The 18,761-nt window shown below is 45.4% G+C and overlaps 1 protein-coding gene across 3 annotated transcripts in view; it reads left to right on the forward strand.

The window, feature by feature from the left end:
• The window catches only part of LOC115478535 (voltage-gated potassium channel subunit beta-1), a 296,142-nt gene that overhangs the window by 131,536 nt on the left and 145,845 nt on the right, over window positions 1-18,761 (forward strand). For all 3 annotated transcript variants that reach the window (XM_030215947.1, XM_030215948.1, XM_030215946.1), the window contains exon 2: window positions 16,763-16,806. In XM_030215947.1, the coding sequence (XP_030071807.1) occupies window positions 16,763-16,806 (44 nt within the window). The remainder of the gene's footprint in view (window positions 1-16,762; window positions 16,807-18,761) is intronic.

The following is an 18,761-nucleotide window of genomic DNA, read 5'->3' on the forward strand; positions in this document are numbered from 1 at the left end:
ATAGCACATCACAAATTAAATCCGGAAAATCACATTGTGGAAAGTATATGAATTTATTTGCATTCTGCAGAGGGAAATAAGTATTTGATCCCCCACCAACCAGTAAGAGATCTGGCCCCTACAGACCAGGTAGATGCTCCAAATCAACTCGTTACCTGCATGACAGACAGCTGTCGGCAATGGTCACCTGTATGAAAGACACCTGTCCACAGACTCAGTGAATCAGTCAGACTCTAACCTCTACAAAATGGCCAAGAGCAAGGAGCTGTCTAAGGATGTCAGGGACAAGATCATACACCTGCACAAGGCTGGAATGGGCTACAAAACCATCAGTAAGACGCTGGGCGAGAAGGAGACAACTGTTGGTGCCATAGTAAGAAAATGGAAGAAGTACAAAATGACTGTCAATCGACAAAGATCTGGGGCTCCACGCAAAATCTCACCTCGTGGGGTATCCTTGATCATGAGGAAGGTTAGAAATCAGCCTACAACTACAAGGGGGGAACTTGTCAATGATCTCAAGGCAGCTGGGACCACTGTCACCACGAAAACCATTGGTAACACATTACGACATAACGGATTGCAATCCTGCAGTGCCCGCAAGGTCCCCCTGCTCCGGAAGGCACATGTGACGGCCCGTCTGAAGTTTGCCAGTGAACACCTGGATGATGCCGAGAGTGATTGGGAGAAGGTGCTGTGGTCAGATGAGACAAAAATTGAGCTCTTTGGCATGAACTCAACTCGCCGTGTTTGGAGGAAGAGAAATGCTGCCTATGACCCAAAGAACACCGTCCCCACTGTCAAGCATGGAGGTGGAAATGTTATGTTTTGGGGGTGTTTCTCTGCTAAGGGCACAGGACTACTTCACCGCATCAATAGGAGAATGGATGGGGCCATGTACCGTACAATTCTGAGTGACAACCTCCTTCCCTCCGCCAGGGCCTTAAAAATGGGTCGTGGCTGGGTCTTCCAGCACGACAATGACCCAAAACATACAGCCAAGGCAACAAAGGAGTGGCTCAGGAAGAAGCACATTAGGGTCATGGAGTGGCCTAGCCAGTCACCAGACCTTAATCCCATTGAAAACTTATGGAGGGAGCTGAAGCTGCGAGTTGCCAAGCGACAGCCCAGAACTCTTAATGATTTAGAGATGATCTGCAAAGAGGAGTGGACCAAAATTCCTCCTGACATGTGTGCAAACCTCATCATCAACTACAGAAGACGTCTGACCACTGTGCTTGCCAACAAGGGTTTTGCCACCAAGTATTAGGTCTTGTTTGCCAGAGGGATTAAATACTTATTTCCCTCTGCAGAATGCAAATAAATTCATATACTTTCCACAATGTGATTTTCCGGATTTAATTTGTGATGTGCTATCTCTCACTGTTACCAATAACCTACCCTTCAATTATGGGCTGCTCATGTCTTTGTCAGTGGGCAAACTTACAAAATCAGCAAGGGATCAAATACTTATTTCCCCCACTGTAACTGTGCTATCATCCAGTATACCTCAATTCAGCCTCCCAGTCAGCCTCTGTTCTGGTTTGTAGCAGTAATTATTTTTTATCTAGTTTACTTTGTTGGCTTGGGTCATTTTTTTTTACTTTAATTTTTATTATATTCCAATTATGATTGTTAGTAGTGTAAGAGATTGTATTTGTATTGTACTGTTGCTTGATTAATTTTTGCTCATTTTTCATTTATTCATTTTATAGACCACATGTCACCAAACATCTATGCAATTTACAGAATCACATATACAATGCAAGTGTAAAACACTTACAAATCAAATCAAACCAACCAACAAACAATTATCTATGATTCACATCAAAGACAAAAAATAAATGTTTACCTGAGGAACAGATTATCTTTTTCATTTGAGATATCAAAGCAATTAACAAACACAAGAGATAACATTGACCTTCCTGAATAACTATTTGCCTCAGCTTCCTTTCCAGCATGAAGATGAGTGAAACAACTCCTTTTGCCTTTGTCATGCATACAATTATATTTGCACAGAGTCCCTCTCATTCTTTCACCTTTGTACACAGAGGGGATAGATGCTAAGGCATCTAAAAAATCGGCACCGAAAAATACCCGCGAAAATGAAATTCTATAAGCTGTGCCTAAAGTTTGGCATGGTTTATAGAATTAACGCTTAAGTGGAGAGTCATGTGTAAAGTTAGGTGTGGCCATTTCAACCAATGAAAATGTGGTGCAAATGCCCATGCCTAAATTTACACGTGGAGCACCTATATTCTGTATTTATGCATGTAACTCAAAACCACGCCCCCATTGTGCCCCAAAGCACCCATAACCCTCCTATTTCTTGCACCCAATTAAATCTAATGAGTGCTAATAATTGCTTGTTAAAAACCCAATTATTGGCACATATTGGCTCCTTATTCTATTAAATTGCACGTGCAAATCAGGAATGCACCTAAATTTGTGCATGCAGATTTAAGCGACTTTTATAGAATCAGAGGTGAGTGTATATGTAAGTTATAGAATTCTAGAACTTATGCATGTGGCTATTACAGTTACGTGCATAGGTCATAGTTGAGCACAAAGCTGTATTCCCTAACTTTAGCGTACAACTTGCTTAGCACTTAAATGCAAGGGGGCATGTACTGGGGGAAGTCCTTGGGATGAGCATGTTCAATATCCATTTTGGGTCTGAGACGTTACCGCAAACCATTGACCTAGTGTTACGTCCCTCACCTGCGGTGCAGCCCGCATGGTCAGCTTAAGTGTCGGTCCCGCTCGCGGTAGCAGTGGCTGGCCATGTTCAGTCCAGTCACGATGGCCAGCTATTCCTCAGGGTTATGGTGTCCGGGCTTGATGGCCAGTCGTTCCGGTCGCCGGCCATTGGTGCAGTCTTTCCGGTCAGTCTTCTCGGCCTTGTTGGCCGGCTATTTCCGATTCGCCCTGAAGGCCAGCCACGTGGACTGGCGGCATTCCGGAAATGGGGATCGTTTCTGGCGCGGTTCTTTTGCCGCGCCTGATTGTGCGGGATTGGCCGCCTTTCGCTGCTGCGCCTCCTTTTTCCAGCAGCCACCAATCCAGATTTTGTTGTTCAGCTGCTCAGAGTTACTGCTGATGAGAGGGCTATTTAAGAGCCGCAGTCTCCCTCATACCTTGCTTCGGCTTCTATTGCTATAGAGGTTTGGTGCTCGAGATTGTGTGTCCTACTATCAACGTTACTGTGTTCCTGACTAGTGGATTGGACCAGATTATTCTCTGACTTCTGCCTGCTTTGACCCTTGGATTGAATCTTGACTACCCGTTGTGTTGCTGCCAGCCCTGACCCTTGGACAGAATCTTGACTTCCCGTTGTATCGCTGCCTGCCCTGACCTTTGGACTGAGCCTGTCTATTCCCGGCCTCTCTGCCAGCCCAGACCCTTGGAGTGATCCCCAGTATCTCTTCCCAGCTGTTGTCCTGACTCGTGTATTGGACCAGGTTTCCTGCCGCTACATCTAGCTAGGCCGGTGGCTGCCCAACCCCGCTCGTACCCGAAGTCATGGTGGCCGCCTGCACCTGGGGGCTCAACTCCCGGGGAACGGCGGTCGTGTCCCAGGTGAAGCTAGGGGTTGTCCGGCTACCTGACCGAGTGCGGCGCAGCTCTTCTTTCACCGTGCTCAGTCGTGGCACAAGGGCTCACTACCCAAGATCTAACACCTAGTGGTAAGGTCTCACGCAGTAACCGGGCGGTAATGGTCTATGCGTGTGAAAAGCCACTTGATGCGCGTAGCTGCCATGCACCAGAAAGTAAAAAAATATTTTTCAGACGCGCATAGCGGACATGCACCAAAATTGAGATTACCGCAAGGGTCACATGGTAACCGAGCGGTAACTCCAATTTGGCGTACGTTGGGTGCACATAGGTGCCTACACGGCTTAATAAACGGGCCCCTTAGTATTTTTAAATAGTTTATATGCAGCAAAACAGGGTGGCCCAGTCAACTTCTTGCCCTGCAAGCCATCAATAACCAGGGCCGCCAAGAGACTGGGCCGGGCCCTGGGCAAGACCGCCCCCGCTGCCCCCCCCCCCGAGGTCGCCGCCGCTGCTCCCCCCTCCACCCGCCCCCCTCCGTCTGCCACCGGACCGGGCCCCCTGCATTGAAATCACAGCGCCTCTCACCTCCGTGTGAAAGCGCTGCAGGCAGCATGGCAGCAGATTGCCTCCCTTTGGCCCTCCTTCCCTCCCTGTGTCCCGCCCTTGTCTGACATAACTTCCGCAAAGGCGGGACACAAGGAGGGAAGGAGGGCCAAAGGGAGGCCATCTGCTGCCCGGTGGCAGACGGTCGACGATGGAGGGCGGATGGGACTGTGGCGCCGGGCCCCCCTTGGAGGCCCGGGCCCGGGGAATTTTGTCCCCCCTGCCCCGCCCCTCTTGGCGGCTATGTCAATAACTAGGGAATTTAGTGGATACGCTGGTTTTCTGGGCCCCATAACCAAAACATTCTACTGCCTTTATAATAGTTTTAAAGTTCAATCATTTTTATTGACAAATGTAACATATTCTATGCATTGAAGATAACAGGTTACAACCTCAATTTCACTTTCCATGCTGATATCAACACTATATACATTTGTCTATTTGTGCTTAATCTCTCCCCCCTCCGCTTTTTCCCTCCCTATCCCTCCCGGGTCTTAGTTACTACTAGCTGTCGCTTCTCCCCTAAATGCAACTAGTGTTTTTAAATGTTCAATAAATATCCTCTTGCCGCTGGTGTCAATGTCTGCCAAAATGCGGACCATCTTTGTTAGAATTGTTGGCCTCTCTTCGTGTCCATAGTTTAATATCATCCTTTTGTGAATTCTCCATTAGTTTGCAAACAAGGAGGAAACCATTTTTAAAAATTACATATACATTTCTCGGGTGAACAAAAGTGTGTATGTTTCAGTAAAATGTTGCTTTTCATTGAAGCAGCCTATCAGTGGGCTGCCAGTGGCACAGACCGTTTTGCAACTTAGCTTTAACAGATCATTAATTGGTAGCAAAGTTTATGTGCTCAAGACAGAAAATAGCTTTTAAAGGGTGAGATACATGAAACAGCAAAAATACAAAGTTGTTTTGTAGACATTGAGGCGTTTTCAGCATTGTTTAAACAGAGAAATGAAGCAGCCAGAGTCTGACAAGGCAAAGCGGCAGGAAGCCACACAGGGGCCATTTAATTGCTGGGGTTTCCTAAAGAAAATAAGAGGAATCCATCACTTTAAATTCAACCCAAGCTGCAAGTGCAGTTTTTAAGGATGCAGATCCCTATGATAATTGTGAGGTCTGGGAACAGAGGGCAGTGCAGGAAGCCGTGCAGAGGATTGATGGAGCTCTGCGACTTGGTAAGTGCTGCTCCTGTAATTAAAAAGAATGGATGCTTTTAAAGGCAGTGAAAAATTCAACTCGTTAACTTGATAAGTTATCTGTGCTAATGGCACCAAAGAGCTAAAAGGAGAGAACAAACAAATTCTGCAAAATGATCTGAAGGTGCAAGAAATATAAAACCTACGCTGATGGTTTTAAAGACCTGCTAAAAATCCCTTTACAGGGAAAAGAAATCATTTTTCAGCCTGCACAGATAGGTTCAAATGTCTTTGTAGAATCATTGAGCTTTGTAGGTTGTGATACTTTTTATAGGCCCGGTGTGAGAAGAAAGAACTTTTTTGGGTGGGGGAAGGGGGGAATTTTGACTAGCCCACATTTTTTTCTGCTAGTTATGTCTCTGGGCATGCATCCTAGCATTCCTCAGGCTCTATCCACTGCCTTACCACACTGTTTCTATCTTGAGATCCTCAGACACTGTCACTGTAAAGTCTTTTGATCAGTGCACATCACCTTCCCTGTCTCATTCAGTACCTGCTCCTTCACATTTCTTCCACACCCAAATGCCTGACTCTGCTTTTTCTTCTTTTTTGCTTTGTATTTTTCATTGCCAAAGATTCATACATTCCTCAAGCTTTACTGGACCTCTTTTCATTTGGTCTACTGCTCTCTCAGGGTTGTCCCCTCTGTTGCAAAAATCTTAGGGGTCAGTCTTGACTGCCCCAATTTGCTTGACTGCACTTTTTGTCCTTTAGATTGTAAGCTCCTTTGAGCAGGGACTGTCCTTCTTTGTTAAATTGTACAGCGCTGCATAACCCTGGTAGCGCTTTAGAAATGTTAAGTAGTAATAGTAGTAGTGTTCAAAAGGGTTAACCCTGCTAAGCTGGCCGGATGCTAGTATTCAGGGGGCACTTAATCAGGTAATGCCACTGAATATCCATTCCCTAACTAGCTAGCTTAGGGGTGGTCTGCAGCAGGGCTTGGGTGGGGCCAGCACTTTGCCGAATAGTGGCGATATTCAGTCCACTTACCAGATAAGTAAGCACATAAAGTGACCCCTTTAAGAAAGCATGGCAAGCCTATCATGGGCTTGCTGCACTGCAATTCAGCTCTAAAATCGGACTCCCCCAGTAGTTCCAACCCCCACCATGTGCCATTCCCAGTGTCAGAAAATATTTTTATATTTTCTAGTGCCAGGGACATGCCAAGTGGTAATCAGGCAGTGGTAATAGGAGACCAGTAAGGGCTCCCCCCAGGAAATGGCCATGTGGCAAGAGTTTAATTTACCGCATGGCCATTTCCTTTAAAAAAAAAAACATTTTACCAGCGGTGGTGAAAGGGGGGCCTCCTGAAGCCACTGCAGGGCCACTTTTATTGCTGTTTGGTAAAAGTAGCCCCCAAGTTAAGACAACAAAACAGCTGTCCTGAATTAATTGGGCACCAGCCTGAATATCAACCAGTGTCTGGTTAACTTCCGGCTCAGTGCACATCTCTTGATATTTAATGCTGGGATCTGCATGTGCTGTGGCATTGAATATGCAGGATTAGAGATTTACAAACCACTTATCACTGTTGACTGTATATTGCTCTCTTAGGGGCCGTTTTACTATGGCGCGTAGGCGCCTCCGCGCATCCAACCAGGGCCGCCGAAAGACTAGGCCGGGCTCGGGGCAAGGCCGCCCCACCTCCGCCCCCTCTTGGAGGCCAGGGAAATTATGCCCCCCCCCTCCGTCCCCCATCTGTGCAGGCTGAAAAATGATTTCTTTTCACTGTAAAGGGATTTTTAGCAGGTCTTTAAAACCATCAACATAGGTTTTATATTTCTTGTATCTTCAGATCATTTGGCAGAATTCGTTTGTTCTCTCCTTTTAGCTCTGTCGTGCCATTAGCACAGATAACTTATCAAGTTAACGAGTTGAATTTTTCACTGCCTTTAAAAGCCCTGCATCCAACACACATCAGATTGGAACTACTGCCCAGTTACCGTGTGCCCCAAGCTGTAATTCCATTTTTCACGTGCATCCAAATCACGCTGCAGAAAATATTTTCTATTTTCTACCACGTGGCGCATACCTGGTGATAATCAGCAGTTTACGCTCGCTGACACTTACCGCCCGGTTAGCACGCGAGACCTTACCACCAAGTCAATGGGTGGCGGTAAGGTCTCAGGCCGAAAATGGAACCGGGCTGGTTTTAATTTTACCGCGCGTCCATTTTCGGCCACAATAAAAGGCCCTTTTTCCAGGCGCGCCGAAAAATGGACCTGCACACATACAAAACACAGGCCTACACCAGCGCAGGCCATTTTTCAGCATGTCCTAGTAAAAGGGCCCCTCAGTGTCATCCACCAATAGGCAAATTTCTCTTCTGCAATCTCATTCACATTAAATGCTGCAGAAGAACACTGCAACACAGATGTGCAGAAATACTTTTTGCTATTTAAAGGAGCAGCGTTACTCCATAGAGACAAGCAAGAGCATGAAAGAGCCACAGGGTTTAGAGGAGACGCTTTGATTCACTTTTATCATTAACTGTTTGTCTCCATCACAGCCTAATGGAGGGAACTTTATTGCTTAAATAAACGTAAGATGCAAAGAATGATGACAAACTAATTTTATTGACCAAAGTACTACTTTTAAAACCAGATTACCTCAAACTACATTTTAATAGCTCAATTGTTTTAGATGAGAGCTAATTTGTTCCCTCTCTCTAGACACTGATATGTCTGCATTTTAAATATAGCATTTTCTGACCTTGAAAACAGGGCTGAATTTACTCAGCGGGCTTATTAGACCTGTGCTTAGTAGGTCTCAATTTTGAGGGTGGCAAAGTTCCTGCCTCATGCTGGTTTGACAAACTCCAATCCTGCTTCAGACTTCCAATGTCACTCTGCTTTCCAAGAGATTTCCAATTTAGCCCTACCCCCCTCCCCCCCCCCCTCCACCTCATCTCCAGGGTTCCAAGCCAATTTGATGCCCACCTTCCTCTCCGGCCTGAACCTCCAGTGCTTTCCTTTTTCACCTTTTTGGCTCCACTGTCATTGAAGGGCATCAAGTCCAGGAGGGCTTAGTCTGTCTTGTAGCCTTTGAATGGGCTGTGTCGGCATTGCTGCGTGGCAGCTGCAAGCATGGCTAAGGGGGCCTTTTACTAAAGTGTGCCAAAAAGGGGCCCGCGCTGCTGTAGACACATGTATTGGATGTGCGCAGGTCCATTTTTCAGCACCTGCAAAAAAGACCTTTGAATGTGCAGCAAAATGAAAATTGGCGCGTGTCCATTTTGGGGTCTGAGACCTTACCGCCACCCATTCACTTAGCGGTAAGGTCTCACGTGTTATCTAGGCAGTAATTGCCAGTGTGCGTACAATGCCGATTACCACCCGGTTAGCGCTGCACAACGGAAAATAAATTTTCCAGCGCACGTAGTGGACGCGCATAAAAAATGGAATTACCGCCCGGGCCACACGGTAGCTGGGCAGTAGGTCCGAATTGGAGCGCTACTACTGAAAAAGGTGTGAGCTAAATCCAAATAAATAAAAATAAATAAATAAATAAATAAATAAGAGTAGGTGCCCATTTTCCTTTAGAAAATATTAGTGTAAGTCACTAAGGGGGGGGGGGGGGGGGTCCTTTTACTAACCTAAGCTAAAAATTGGCCAGGTTTCTCCCATGCTGTGGCCACATTTACTGGGCAGTAAAATGGCCGCTTTTGGGTTTTTTTTGTAATGGCCACTTGCTAATTTCCCCATTAGCATGTGGCATTACCGCCGGGCGCCCTTACTGCTACCTATTTAGGAGGTGGTAAAGGGCTCCCGCATGCAGTAATGTGCCTTCGCCAACCACACTTACTCTCCACCCCGGACACACCTCCCGTAGCATAAAATTTTTAAAAAATTTACTGTGGGAGTGGCATGTGCTGATGGGCAAATTACCGCAGGATGCCTTAACATGTGCCACGGTAGTGCTGTTTAACCATGTGGTAGGCCCACATTACTCCTACCCAGGGGCGTAGCTACGAGGGGGCCACGGGGGCCTGGGCCCTCACAAATTTTGTCCAGGCCCCTGGTTTGGCTGGCAGGGGTTGGGGACAGCATCAGTGTGCACCGGAGGAGCAAGAAGAAAGAAGAGCAGTTGGCAGGCAGCGAACCCGGCTGCGCCGGAGACCGGCGCTGAAGAAGGCTTCGGCTGGCGGGGGTTGGGGATCCCAGCCAGCAAAGGTATTTGTTTGTGAGGGAAAGTGGCAAGGAGGCGAGGAGGCAAGGCGGTGGGGGGGGGGGGGCGAGGAGGCGGCACTCAAAATGTGCCTCCAACCTCGGGCTCTGGCCCCCTCTCACCGTGAGGTCTGGCTACGCCCCTTACCCGCACCTTAATAAAAGGGCCCCTTAACTCAGGCCTACATTGCAGGCAATTAGTTATTTATTTAGAGCATTTACCGCCTTATTTTCGAAAGAGAAAGACGCCCATATTTCAACCCAAATTGGGAGATGGGCACCTTTCTCCTGTGGGCACCCAAATCGGTATAATTGAAAGCCGATTTTGAGCGTCTTCAACTGCAATCTGTCGCGGAAATGGCCAAAGTTGACGGGGGAGTGTCAGAGGCGTGGTGAAGGCGAGAGTGGGGCGTGTTTATTGGCCGAGGAGAGATGGGCGTCTTCGGCAGATAATCGAAAAAAGAAAGGCGTTTTTACCACGAATTTGGGTCAATTGTTTTGGATCTTTTTTTCACGAACAAGTCCCAAAAAAGTGCCCTAAATGACCAGATGACCACCGGAGGGAATTGGGGATGACCACCCCTGACTCCCCCAGTGGTCACTAACCCCCTCCCACCCCCAAAAAAACAACTTTAAAAACTTTTTTTTCCAGCCTGTTTGCTAGCCTCAAATGTCATACCCAGCTCCATCACAGCAGTATGCAGGTCCCTGGAGCAGTTGTTAGTGGGTGCAGTGGACTTCAGCCAGGTGGACCCAGGCCCACCCCTACCTGTTACACTTGTGGTGGTAAATGAGAGCACTCCAAACTGCCCCCAAAACCCACTGTACCCACATCTAGGTGCCCCCCTTCAGCCATAAGTGCTATGGTAATGGTGTAGAGTTGTGGGGAGTGGGTTTTGGGGGGATTGGGGGACTCAGCACCCAAGGGAAGGGAGCTATGGACTTCAGAGGTAGTTAACTTTGTTTTTTTAATTGTTACAAGTGCCCCCTAGGGTGCCCCGGTTGGTGTCCTGGCATGTGAGGGGGACCAGTGCACTACGAATCCTGGCCCCTCCCACGACCCAATGCCTTGGATTTGTTCGTTTTTGAGCTGGGCGCCTTTGGTTTCTATTATCGCTGAAAAATGATACCGCCCAGCTCAAATCCGCACAAATCCGATGCATTTGACTGGCACAAACCGTATTATCGGGAAAAAGATGGACGCCCATTTTTTTTTCAAAAATACGGTTTGTCCCGCCCCTTCACGTACCTGTTCTCGGAGATAGACGCCCATGGAGATGGGCGTCCACGTTCGATTATGCCCCTCTTAATATACTGCACTCTGAAAAACATCAGAGTGGTGTACAATTATAAAGAATGTGCCAATAAAACCATAAAACAAATTTACACAGACAGACACAACAATTATCAACCTAAGATGTTGTAGATCATTGAGATGCAAACGGAAATCATATAAGGTTATAATAATAATAATATCTCCATTCTAATCAATACAAATTACCATTAAATAAAAAGCTTGCCTAATTAACCAAATCTCAACCAATACTTTACATTTCTGAGTAGAAGATTCCAAACAGGCTTCTAGGAGTAAAGAATTCCACAACTGTGGTGCAATACATCGAAAAGCTGTTTTTCTCGATTCATCTAACCACAGTTGCTTATGCGAAGGTGTAACCAACAAATTAGCTTTAGTTGACTGCAGTGGCGTAGCCACAGGTGGGCCTGGGTGGGCCTCGGCCCACCCACTTAGGGCTCAGGCCCACCCAACAGTAGCACACGTTTAGTGGTAGCTGGTGGGATCCCAAGCTCGGCCAGCTGAAGACTTCCTCCTGATGGTAACGAAAACGCTACTCTCCATGATACCGGCACCTGCGTATGTTCAGTTTTCAGCGCATGCCTGCTGCAGACTGCCAAGGTGGAAAGAAGCGTTTTCCCACCAGCTAAGATAGTTTTTGGGGTGGTGGTTGCAGGGGCGTAGCTACGGGCGGGCCTGGGTGGGCCCAGGCCCGCCCACCCAAGCGCACACACACTGCAGCAGCAGCAGCGCGTACCACGGCAGAGACAGCACGACACCGGGCACCCACTCGCGCTCTGACTCTGCTCTCCTCTCTCCAGGTTCCTTCCAGCCCGATTTCTCAGGCCCACCCACCACCACCACCCAAGCGCACACACTCACTGACTGCAGCAGCCTAGCGTACTACACGTCGCGCCATCGCGGGCACCCGCTAACTGCCGCTCAGCTGATCTATCATCTCTCCAGTTGCAGCCTGCAGGTCGCATCATCAGCGCGTCATTGTTTTCCATCCTACGCGGACGGACGTGGCTATGCGCGGCGGCGGCCGTGCTCACCCTTGCTCTCACTCCGCTCGGCCTCAGCTCCGTCTGCTCGCTCGTGGTAACTCAACTGGTGTCTGATGGGCGGGCATAGCTGCACGGCACGCAGGGTTAGTGCGAGCCTTTGCCTGCCCTGGCCCTGGCCTGAAATGTGGGAATTTGGGAAAATCGAAATTCGAATCGAGAATTCGAGATCCTCAGGGTTTTGCGTTAGTTGGGGGAGGGGCAATGATGAAATGTTTGGCCCACCCACTTTGTTCTCAGGCCCGCCCTAAATTGCCTGTCTGGCTACGCCACTGGGTGGTTGGGGGAGTGGAAGAACAATTGCTGCCCACCCAGTTCTTCCTTACGCCCACCCAAAATCTGTTGTCTGTTGTCTGTCCACACTCGTCCTTCCCTACACCCCTTCCCGTGCACTCCGCTCCATGGATAAATCCTTCTTATCTGTTCCCTTCTCCACTACTGCCAACTCCAGACTTCGCGTCTTCTGTCTCGCTGCACCCTACGCCTGGAATAAACTTCCTGAGCCCCTACGTCTTGCCCCATCCTTGGCCACCTTTAAATCTAGACTGAAAGCCCACCTCTTTAACATTGCTTTTGACTCGTAACCACTTGTAACCACTCGCCTCCACCTACCCTCCTCTCTTCCTTCCCGTTCACATTAATTGATTTGATTTGCTTATTTTTTTTTTTTTTTGTCTATTAGATTGTAAGCTCTTTGAGCAGGGACTGTCTTTCTTCTATGTTTGTGCAGCGCTGCGTATACCTTGTAGCGCTATAGAAATGCTAAATAGTAGTAGTAGTAGTAGTAGTGGCTACGCCCCTGGTTGACTGTGAAGAAGTTAAGTGACAGTCCCTAATCCATTGAGCTTAAATTCTAATCAAGACAAACATAAATGAGAAACGAAACAAAATTTAGCTGATGAGAGTATGTGTGTGTATGTGTGTCTGTGTGTATTGGGGGAGGGGGGGGGGTTAAACTTCAAGTTTAAAGTTAGCTGGACGATTTATTTTTGAGAGAGTCTGGTACCATAAGATCATAGGCAAGGATAAGTAAGTAGGAATTTATAATGCAGCAATAATGCAGCATTTATAATGCAGATTAAGTATATTTGTTTTACTGTATAATGCTCCACATCCCGATGATGTGGGCTTGAAATTTGCTTTTCTGTTTCCTTTGGACAGTAGTTCCTGTTTACGTTTTTCTGTATAAAATTTTATGCTTCTTTTGAAACTTATAAATAAAGAAAAAAAATAAAGTTAGCTGGACTTAAAGGCGGTCGTCTCAGAAAATTACAAACAGCTCAAAATACTGTTGCTTGTCTTATATATAGATCTTCTCGCTTCGCCAAAGCCACTTCTCTTTTATATGAGCTGTATTGGTTACCAATAAGAGATAGAACATCTTTCAAATTATGTGTTTTCATTCACCAAATTCTGTTTGGTCAAGCCCCATCATATATGAATAATCTCATTGAATTACCCCCTCGTAATGCTGTTTCATCATCTAGAGATAATCAATAGAAATAAAACAAAATAAAACATGGAAGAGAAAATAAGATGATACCTTTTTTATTGGACACTAGTAAAAAAAGCCCCGTTTATGATGCAAATGAAACGGGGGCTAGCAAGGTTTTCTTCTGTGTGCATGTGGGAGTGTGTGTGTCCCTGCCCTCTGCCCTCTCTCCCTTCCCCTGTGCTGTCTGTCCCCTCTGCTCTCTGTCACCTCCCCCCTCGGAGTCGAGTCCTTCAGTGTTAAGTTTCCTGCTGTGCTGTGTTTGTGTTACAGAGATAGTGAGGGCTTCTGTCCTCTCTCCCCTCCCCCTCCCCCCTCTGAGTCCTTCACTGTTACAGAGAGAGCGATTTGATTTCGTGCTTTGCTGTGTTTTCCTTCACTGTTTGTGTTACAGAGAGAGCGAGGGCGGGGCAGACACTCATGGGGAAACGGGATATCTCTCCCCCTTCACACTTCCGGCTGTAGGCTTCATTTAGAACGTTGGTGGTGCCTTTTATATATAGAGATAATTTAATACATTTCTTGATTAGCTTTCGAAGGTTGCCCTTCTTCGTCAGATTGGAAATCAGTCTGGCCTTTCTGAATACAAAGAACTCTATTTGAACTTTACCCACACCCTTTTCTTAATCTCGCTTCCCATCTAGTTCTGCCTAATTATGCTCTCACCTATCCACCCTTAATTTGTTTGTCGTTGCGATAGTCTAACTCCCTGGTTACTTACGGCACATGTATTAATTTGCTTCTTGAACTTATTGTAATTTGTACATTATTATGTTTTATTCACTTTATTGTTTGTTTGTAAACCACATTGAACTTGAGTCTGTTTCGGACTAATGTGGGGTATAAATGTCATGAATAAATAAATAAATACGGATTTCTATGATTCAGAAACAAAGACCTTCAAGTATGTAAATAAAAGACCTTGTTGCTGTGACATGTAATAACATTTTGTGCATCATTTTTTAATTGGTGCATTCGCACAAGATTAAGAGATAATGTTCCAAAAAAACATGCAGTAATGCAAAGACCATTTGTTTGCCTTTGAAATAGATAGCCCAGCTCCTTGCCATGATGAAAACAAATAGATTGCACTGCAGTGCTCTGGACAGATTGTTCTGAACTTTGTCACATCTTCCAAGAACATAAATCATTAGAGAGAATGTAAGAGTTATTGGTCCATGAAATTCCTGCGGGAAGCTCCCATCCCCAACCTATTGCCCCTTTCAGTTCTTTGATTAGATAAAGAATTTTAGGGGCTAATTTTGTAAAAGCCCATATAAATCACCCCAATCTTCAAAACATTCATTCCTCTCTTTGCTTTGAGAATTACTCCTGCAGAGACCTCCACACAATTACACCTGCTGCATGGTGCAGGTAGTCTTGCAGTGAAAATACACTTAAAATGTCAAACTTTACAAGTAAACAATAACTCCACCTCGACCACATCCCTGGGGTGTCACTCCTGAATGTGGTAAAAAGCGTATGTATACAGGGCTTATGAGTGCACTTTCATCCACTTAGGGCCAGATTGTATATATGGCATCAAAAAAATCAGCACTGAAAAAAACAACGCTTAGCAGTATTCCATAAGCCTCACCTAAAGTTAGGCGTGGTTTATAGAATACGCATAGTGGCCATCCCATGACTAAAATTTAGGTGTAGACGATGGGCAAGAAAGTGAGGAAAAGTCAAAGAGGCTGTCAAGAAGTTTTTTAAATTTAAACAGCATAAAATTGACCCTTTTGCATTATTGACGTCACAGACGGTTGCTGCCGTGTGACGTCGTTTTACAGTCTAGTGTCTTTCCAACTGAGGATTTTATAGAAGTGCCACAGCCAGTATTCTGACTTTACTCTTGGGTTAAGCTTTCCTTGCGTAACAAAAGAGATATATCTGACCCCTGAGGCAGGCCTTTGTGCTGAAACACGGCCGTGTCGAGTTGATTTTATGCTGTTTACATTAAAAAGACTTCTTGACATCCCCTTCTAGTTTTCCTCACTTTCTTGCCCATTGTCCACACCCATGTGAGGTTTCTCCTTCTTCTTTTTGTGTCCATAAAATTCAGGCATAGCTATTTATGCCAACTAAAACCTGATGTAACTGCCCACGTCTTATTTAGACGTGGATTGGGCATATTCTGTAACAGTGCGTGTAATTTTCAGGAATGCCCATGACCCACTGATACCCCTTTCATGACCACACCCTCCTTGTGATCTGCTCATTATGTACCACTTTACTGAATGCACTTAGAAAGTTGTGCACATAAAGTCTAATTAGTGCCGATAAATTCTTGTTATTGGCCAATTATCAGTGCTGATTAGCTTGTTAATCAATTAAGTTGTGTGTGCAAATCGGCTACATGTGTAGATTTGCATGAGCAACTTTAGTCGCCGATTATAGAATCTGGGGATAGGGGACAATTCTATAACACAGGCGCTAACAGTTATGTACCCATCATCCCCCTAATTCTACAAACTTGTGCACGTAATGGTAACACTTAGGACTAGATTCAGTAAATGATGCTCAAAATTTGTTGCCGAAACAAATTGGTGCTGAATGGTATTCTATAAATGGCATTCTGGGAGGGGCACCATTTATAGAATAGCAAGTAGCACCGGAATCCGCACTCAACTTTGGGTGCGAAGACTTACACCAACTGAAACCAGGTGTAAATCCTGGTGCACAAGTTGGGCGCAGATCTGCACTATTCTATAACACTGCCCACATCTTAAGGGAACACCCCTTACCCACCCATGCCCCTCCCATGACCACACCCCCTTTGCTGATACACATGGAAATACCTAGGTGCTCTTCTATAAATGAACGTCTAAATGTGTTTTCATGCGCATCTGCCATTTCTGCCCCATTTTGGTGCCTTGCATCCATTTATAATGCTTTTCTGCGCTGAAAACTCAATGTAGAAGTAGAATCTAACTTCAGGTGCCGTAGATAGAATCTCCCATTAGCGTGCAAATTTGCACATGCAAGTTATAGAATAGTCACTTGCCCACGTAATTTAATTGCTAAACTAGCTGCCAAAATGCATTTTAAAACCCTACAGAAACAAAAGAAGATTGTCAATCATTAGCTTGAAATACTCAATAAATAGGCCCTTGTCTTCTAGTTTAAACCTTGATAGGTCAAAGTGCTCTGGCATATGCTTATTCCATTTGGTAGGTTCTTTTGAAATTTGAAAATTGAAAGGTATTAATTTGTAAGATGTTTTGTGAACTTTCATGGAATTAATAGTACTCTGCGTGTTGTAAAAACTCACAAAGGATGGTTTCATGTTGGCATTTTCTTCTAACAGAAGCAACAAATGCACTGAATTCTTTGTAAGACATAATAATATACTGATATTGCTTTTTTTCTTATTCTAGGAATCTTGGGAAATCGGGACTTAGAGTGTCATGCTTGGGCCTTGGTAAGTTTGTCTGAATATATAAGAAGTCAGTTGATAAACTTTAACCAAAGGGCTACATGTGTCACTTGCCAAATGGGGCTTTCTGTTTAGGGAAAAGAGGGGTGGTCTAGGGGTTCTTTTATAATGTATTTTATAATGGTGAGACACATGGACCTCAGCATTTTTATCCACCAGCATTTAGCTCAAAATCACACTTAACCCCTGACTAACGTTCCTATCGCATGTGGCATTTCTGGCATTAATCGGCAGTTGGCATGCACCGACCGGTCACCGTGCTTGTAGCTCGTGAGCCCTTACTGCTAGATCAATAGGTTGCGTTAAAGACTCAGGCCGCAAATAGGTGCCCGATGGTTTCAGTTTTACCGTAGACCCTTTCCCCAGCCCATTGAAAAAAGCCTTTTTTCCCAGACGCGGTAAAATCTGGCCCAGTGTGTGCCTAAAACACGCACCCACACTACCGCAGGCCACTTTTTGCCGCGGCTTAGTAAAAGGACACCTGAAATTGAAAATTGGTGTATATACACGCAGACATGCCTATCTTCCAGCTATTCCCCTCTTACCCTAACACATACACCATATCAATCTCTTATCCACATTGCCTCAAGGATGGATTGCCTTATGCATTCCCAGGTTGGCCCCTGATATAAACAAGCAGTACATCCCCTCCAAAAGTTGCAGGGGTTTGCAGGCCAGCAATAAGGAATAGTTGCCAGCTCCGGAGCTCTAGAGATGTACTGCTGCTGGAATTTGTTGACATCAATTAAGGAGGAGCTTGTAGTGATAGCAGGGAGTATGGAGCTGCACAAGGTTAGGTGGAGGAGGCAGGAGTGAGAGAGAGAGAGAGAGAGAGAGAGAGAGAGAGAGACCAAGGGAAGTGGAGAAGACAAGGACAGGATCCTCATCCTCAGGCTGACTTTTGGTCACAATCTGCCCCTGCTTTTCCAAGATTCTCATAGCCTCCCTCTGTGATTTTGAAAATCCAGTCTAACCATGGTGGAGGCCAAGCTTCACTATAGTCAGACTGTGTGCCTGGAGGCACTAATTTACGACCATAAAAAAACCATTGTATTGCATTGCTATCTATTCATGACTATAAATATACATTGAGTTGGGGGATGAAGCAATAGAGTATGGGAAAGAATAGGGTATTACAGCATACTGTATGTTGAAGACAGGCAGCTCATCTCCCTTTGACAGTCCTAAAGGATCAAAGAGAAATTTTCTTTCCCTTTCTCTTATTTATTCTCATTTCTTCTCACACTCAGCTACTTAGACTAGCATTCATCCTTCTGATTAATTTGCATTCCACCTACATGTACCAAAATATTAAAGACGCGAAGCTTAGGATGTCTAGCACAAAGCATAGATTCCATGTTTTCTCAATATTACTGAACCACTTGCCTAGTAATAAACACAGAGCCCGTGTGGGTGGTGTTCACAGCTATATCTACTTGCAAAGGCATTTACTATAGCAACTGTTGGTGTCCAGTCATCCAAACTGCTGCATCTCAAATCAAGTTAAAGTTTATTTATGTAACTCTCTGTGATAAATACTCATGGACACCCAAATTGTGTACCTTAAAGGCTAAGGTGAGTGCTTTATAAATAATGTAAGATATGGCAACCAATGTTCTGCCTGGAAAAGGGGTAAAATGCCATCAAACCTCTGGGCACCAGTGAGTAAATGTAAAACTGAACTTTGTACTAACTGGAGGCGACAAGCTTCTTGGGAATGAGTGCCTTGGTTTTGGGGGTTTTTTTTTTTAATTATTTATTTTCCAAACGTCATACAAAGCATAAAAAATACATTGAGCACATTAAATCAGCAAGTTACTGTCAGAATCAAACGAGAAAAAACAGAATGCCCCAGATTGAGATCTTGCAGCCAAAGGCAGCTTAGTAATGACTTTTCCTTTTTTTCTTTAATAAAGAACCCCTCCCCCCTTATCCCCTGA

This window comes from Microcaecilia unicolor, chromosome 10, assembly GCF_901765095.1.
Source record: "Microcaecilia unicolor chromosome 10, aMicUni1.1, whole genome shotgun sequence".
Classification (NCBI taxonomy): Eukaryota; Metazoa; Chordata; class Amphibia; order Gymnophiona; family Siphonopidae; genus Microcaecilia; species Microcaecilia unicolor.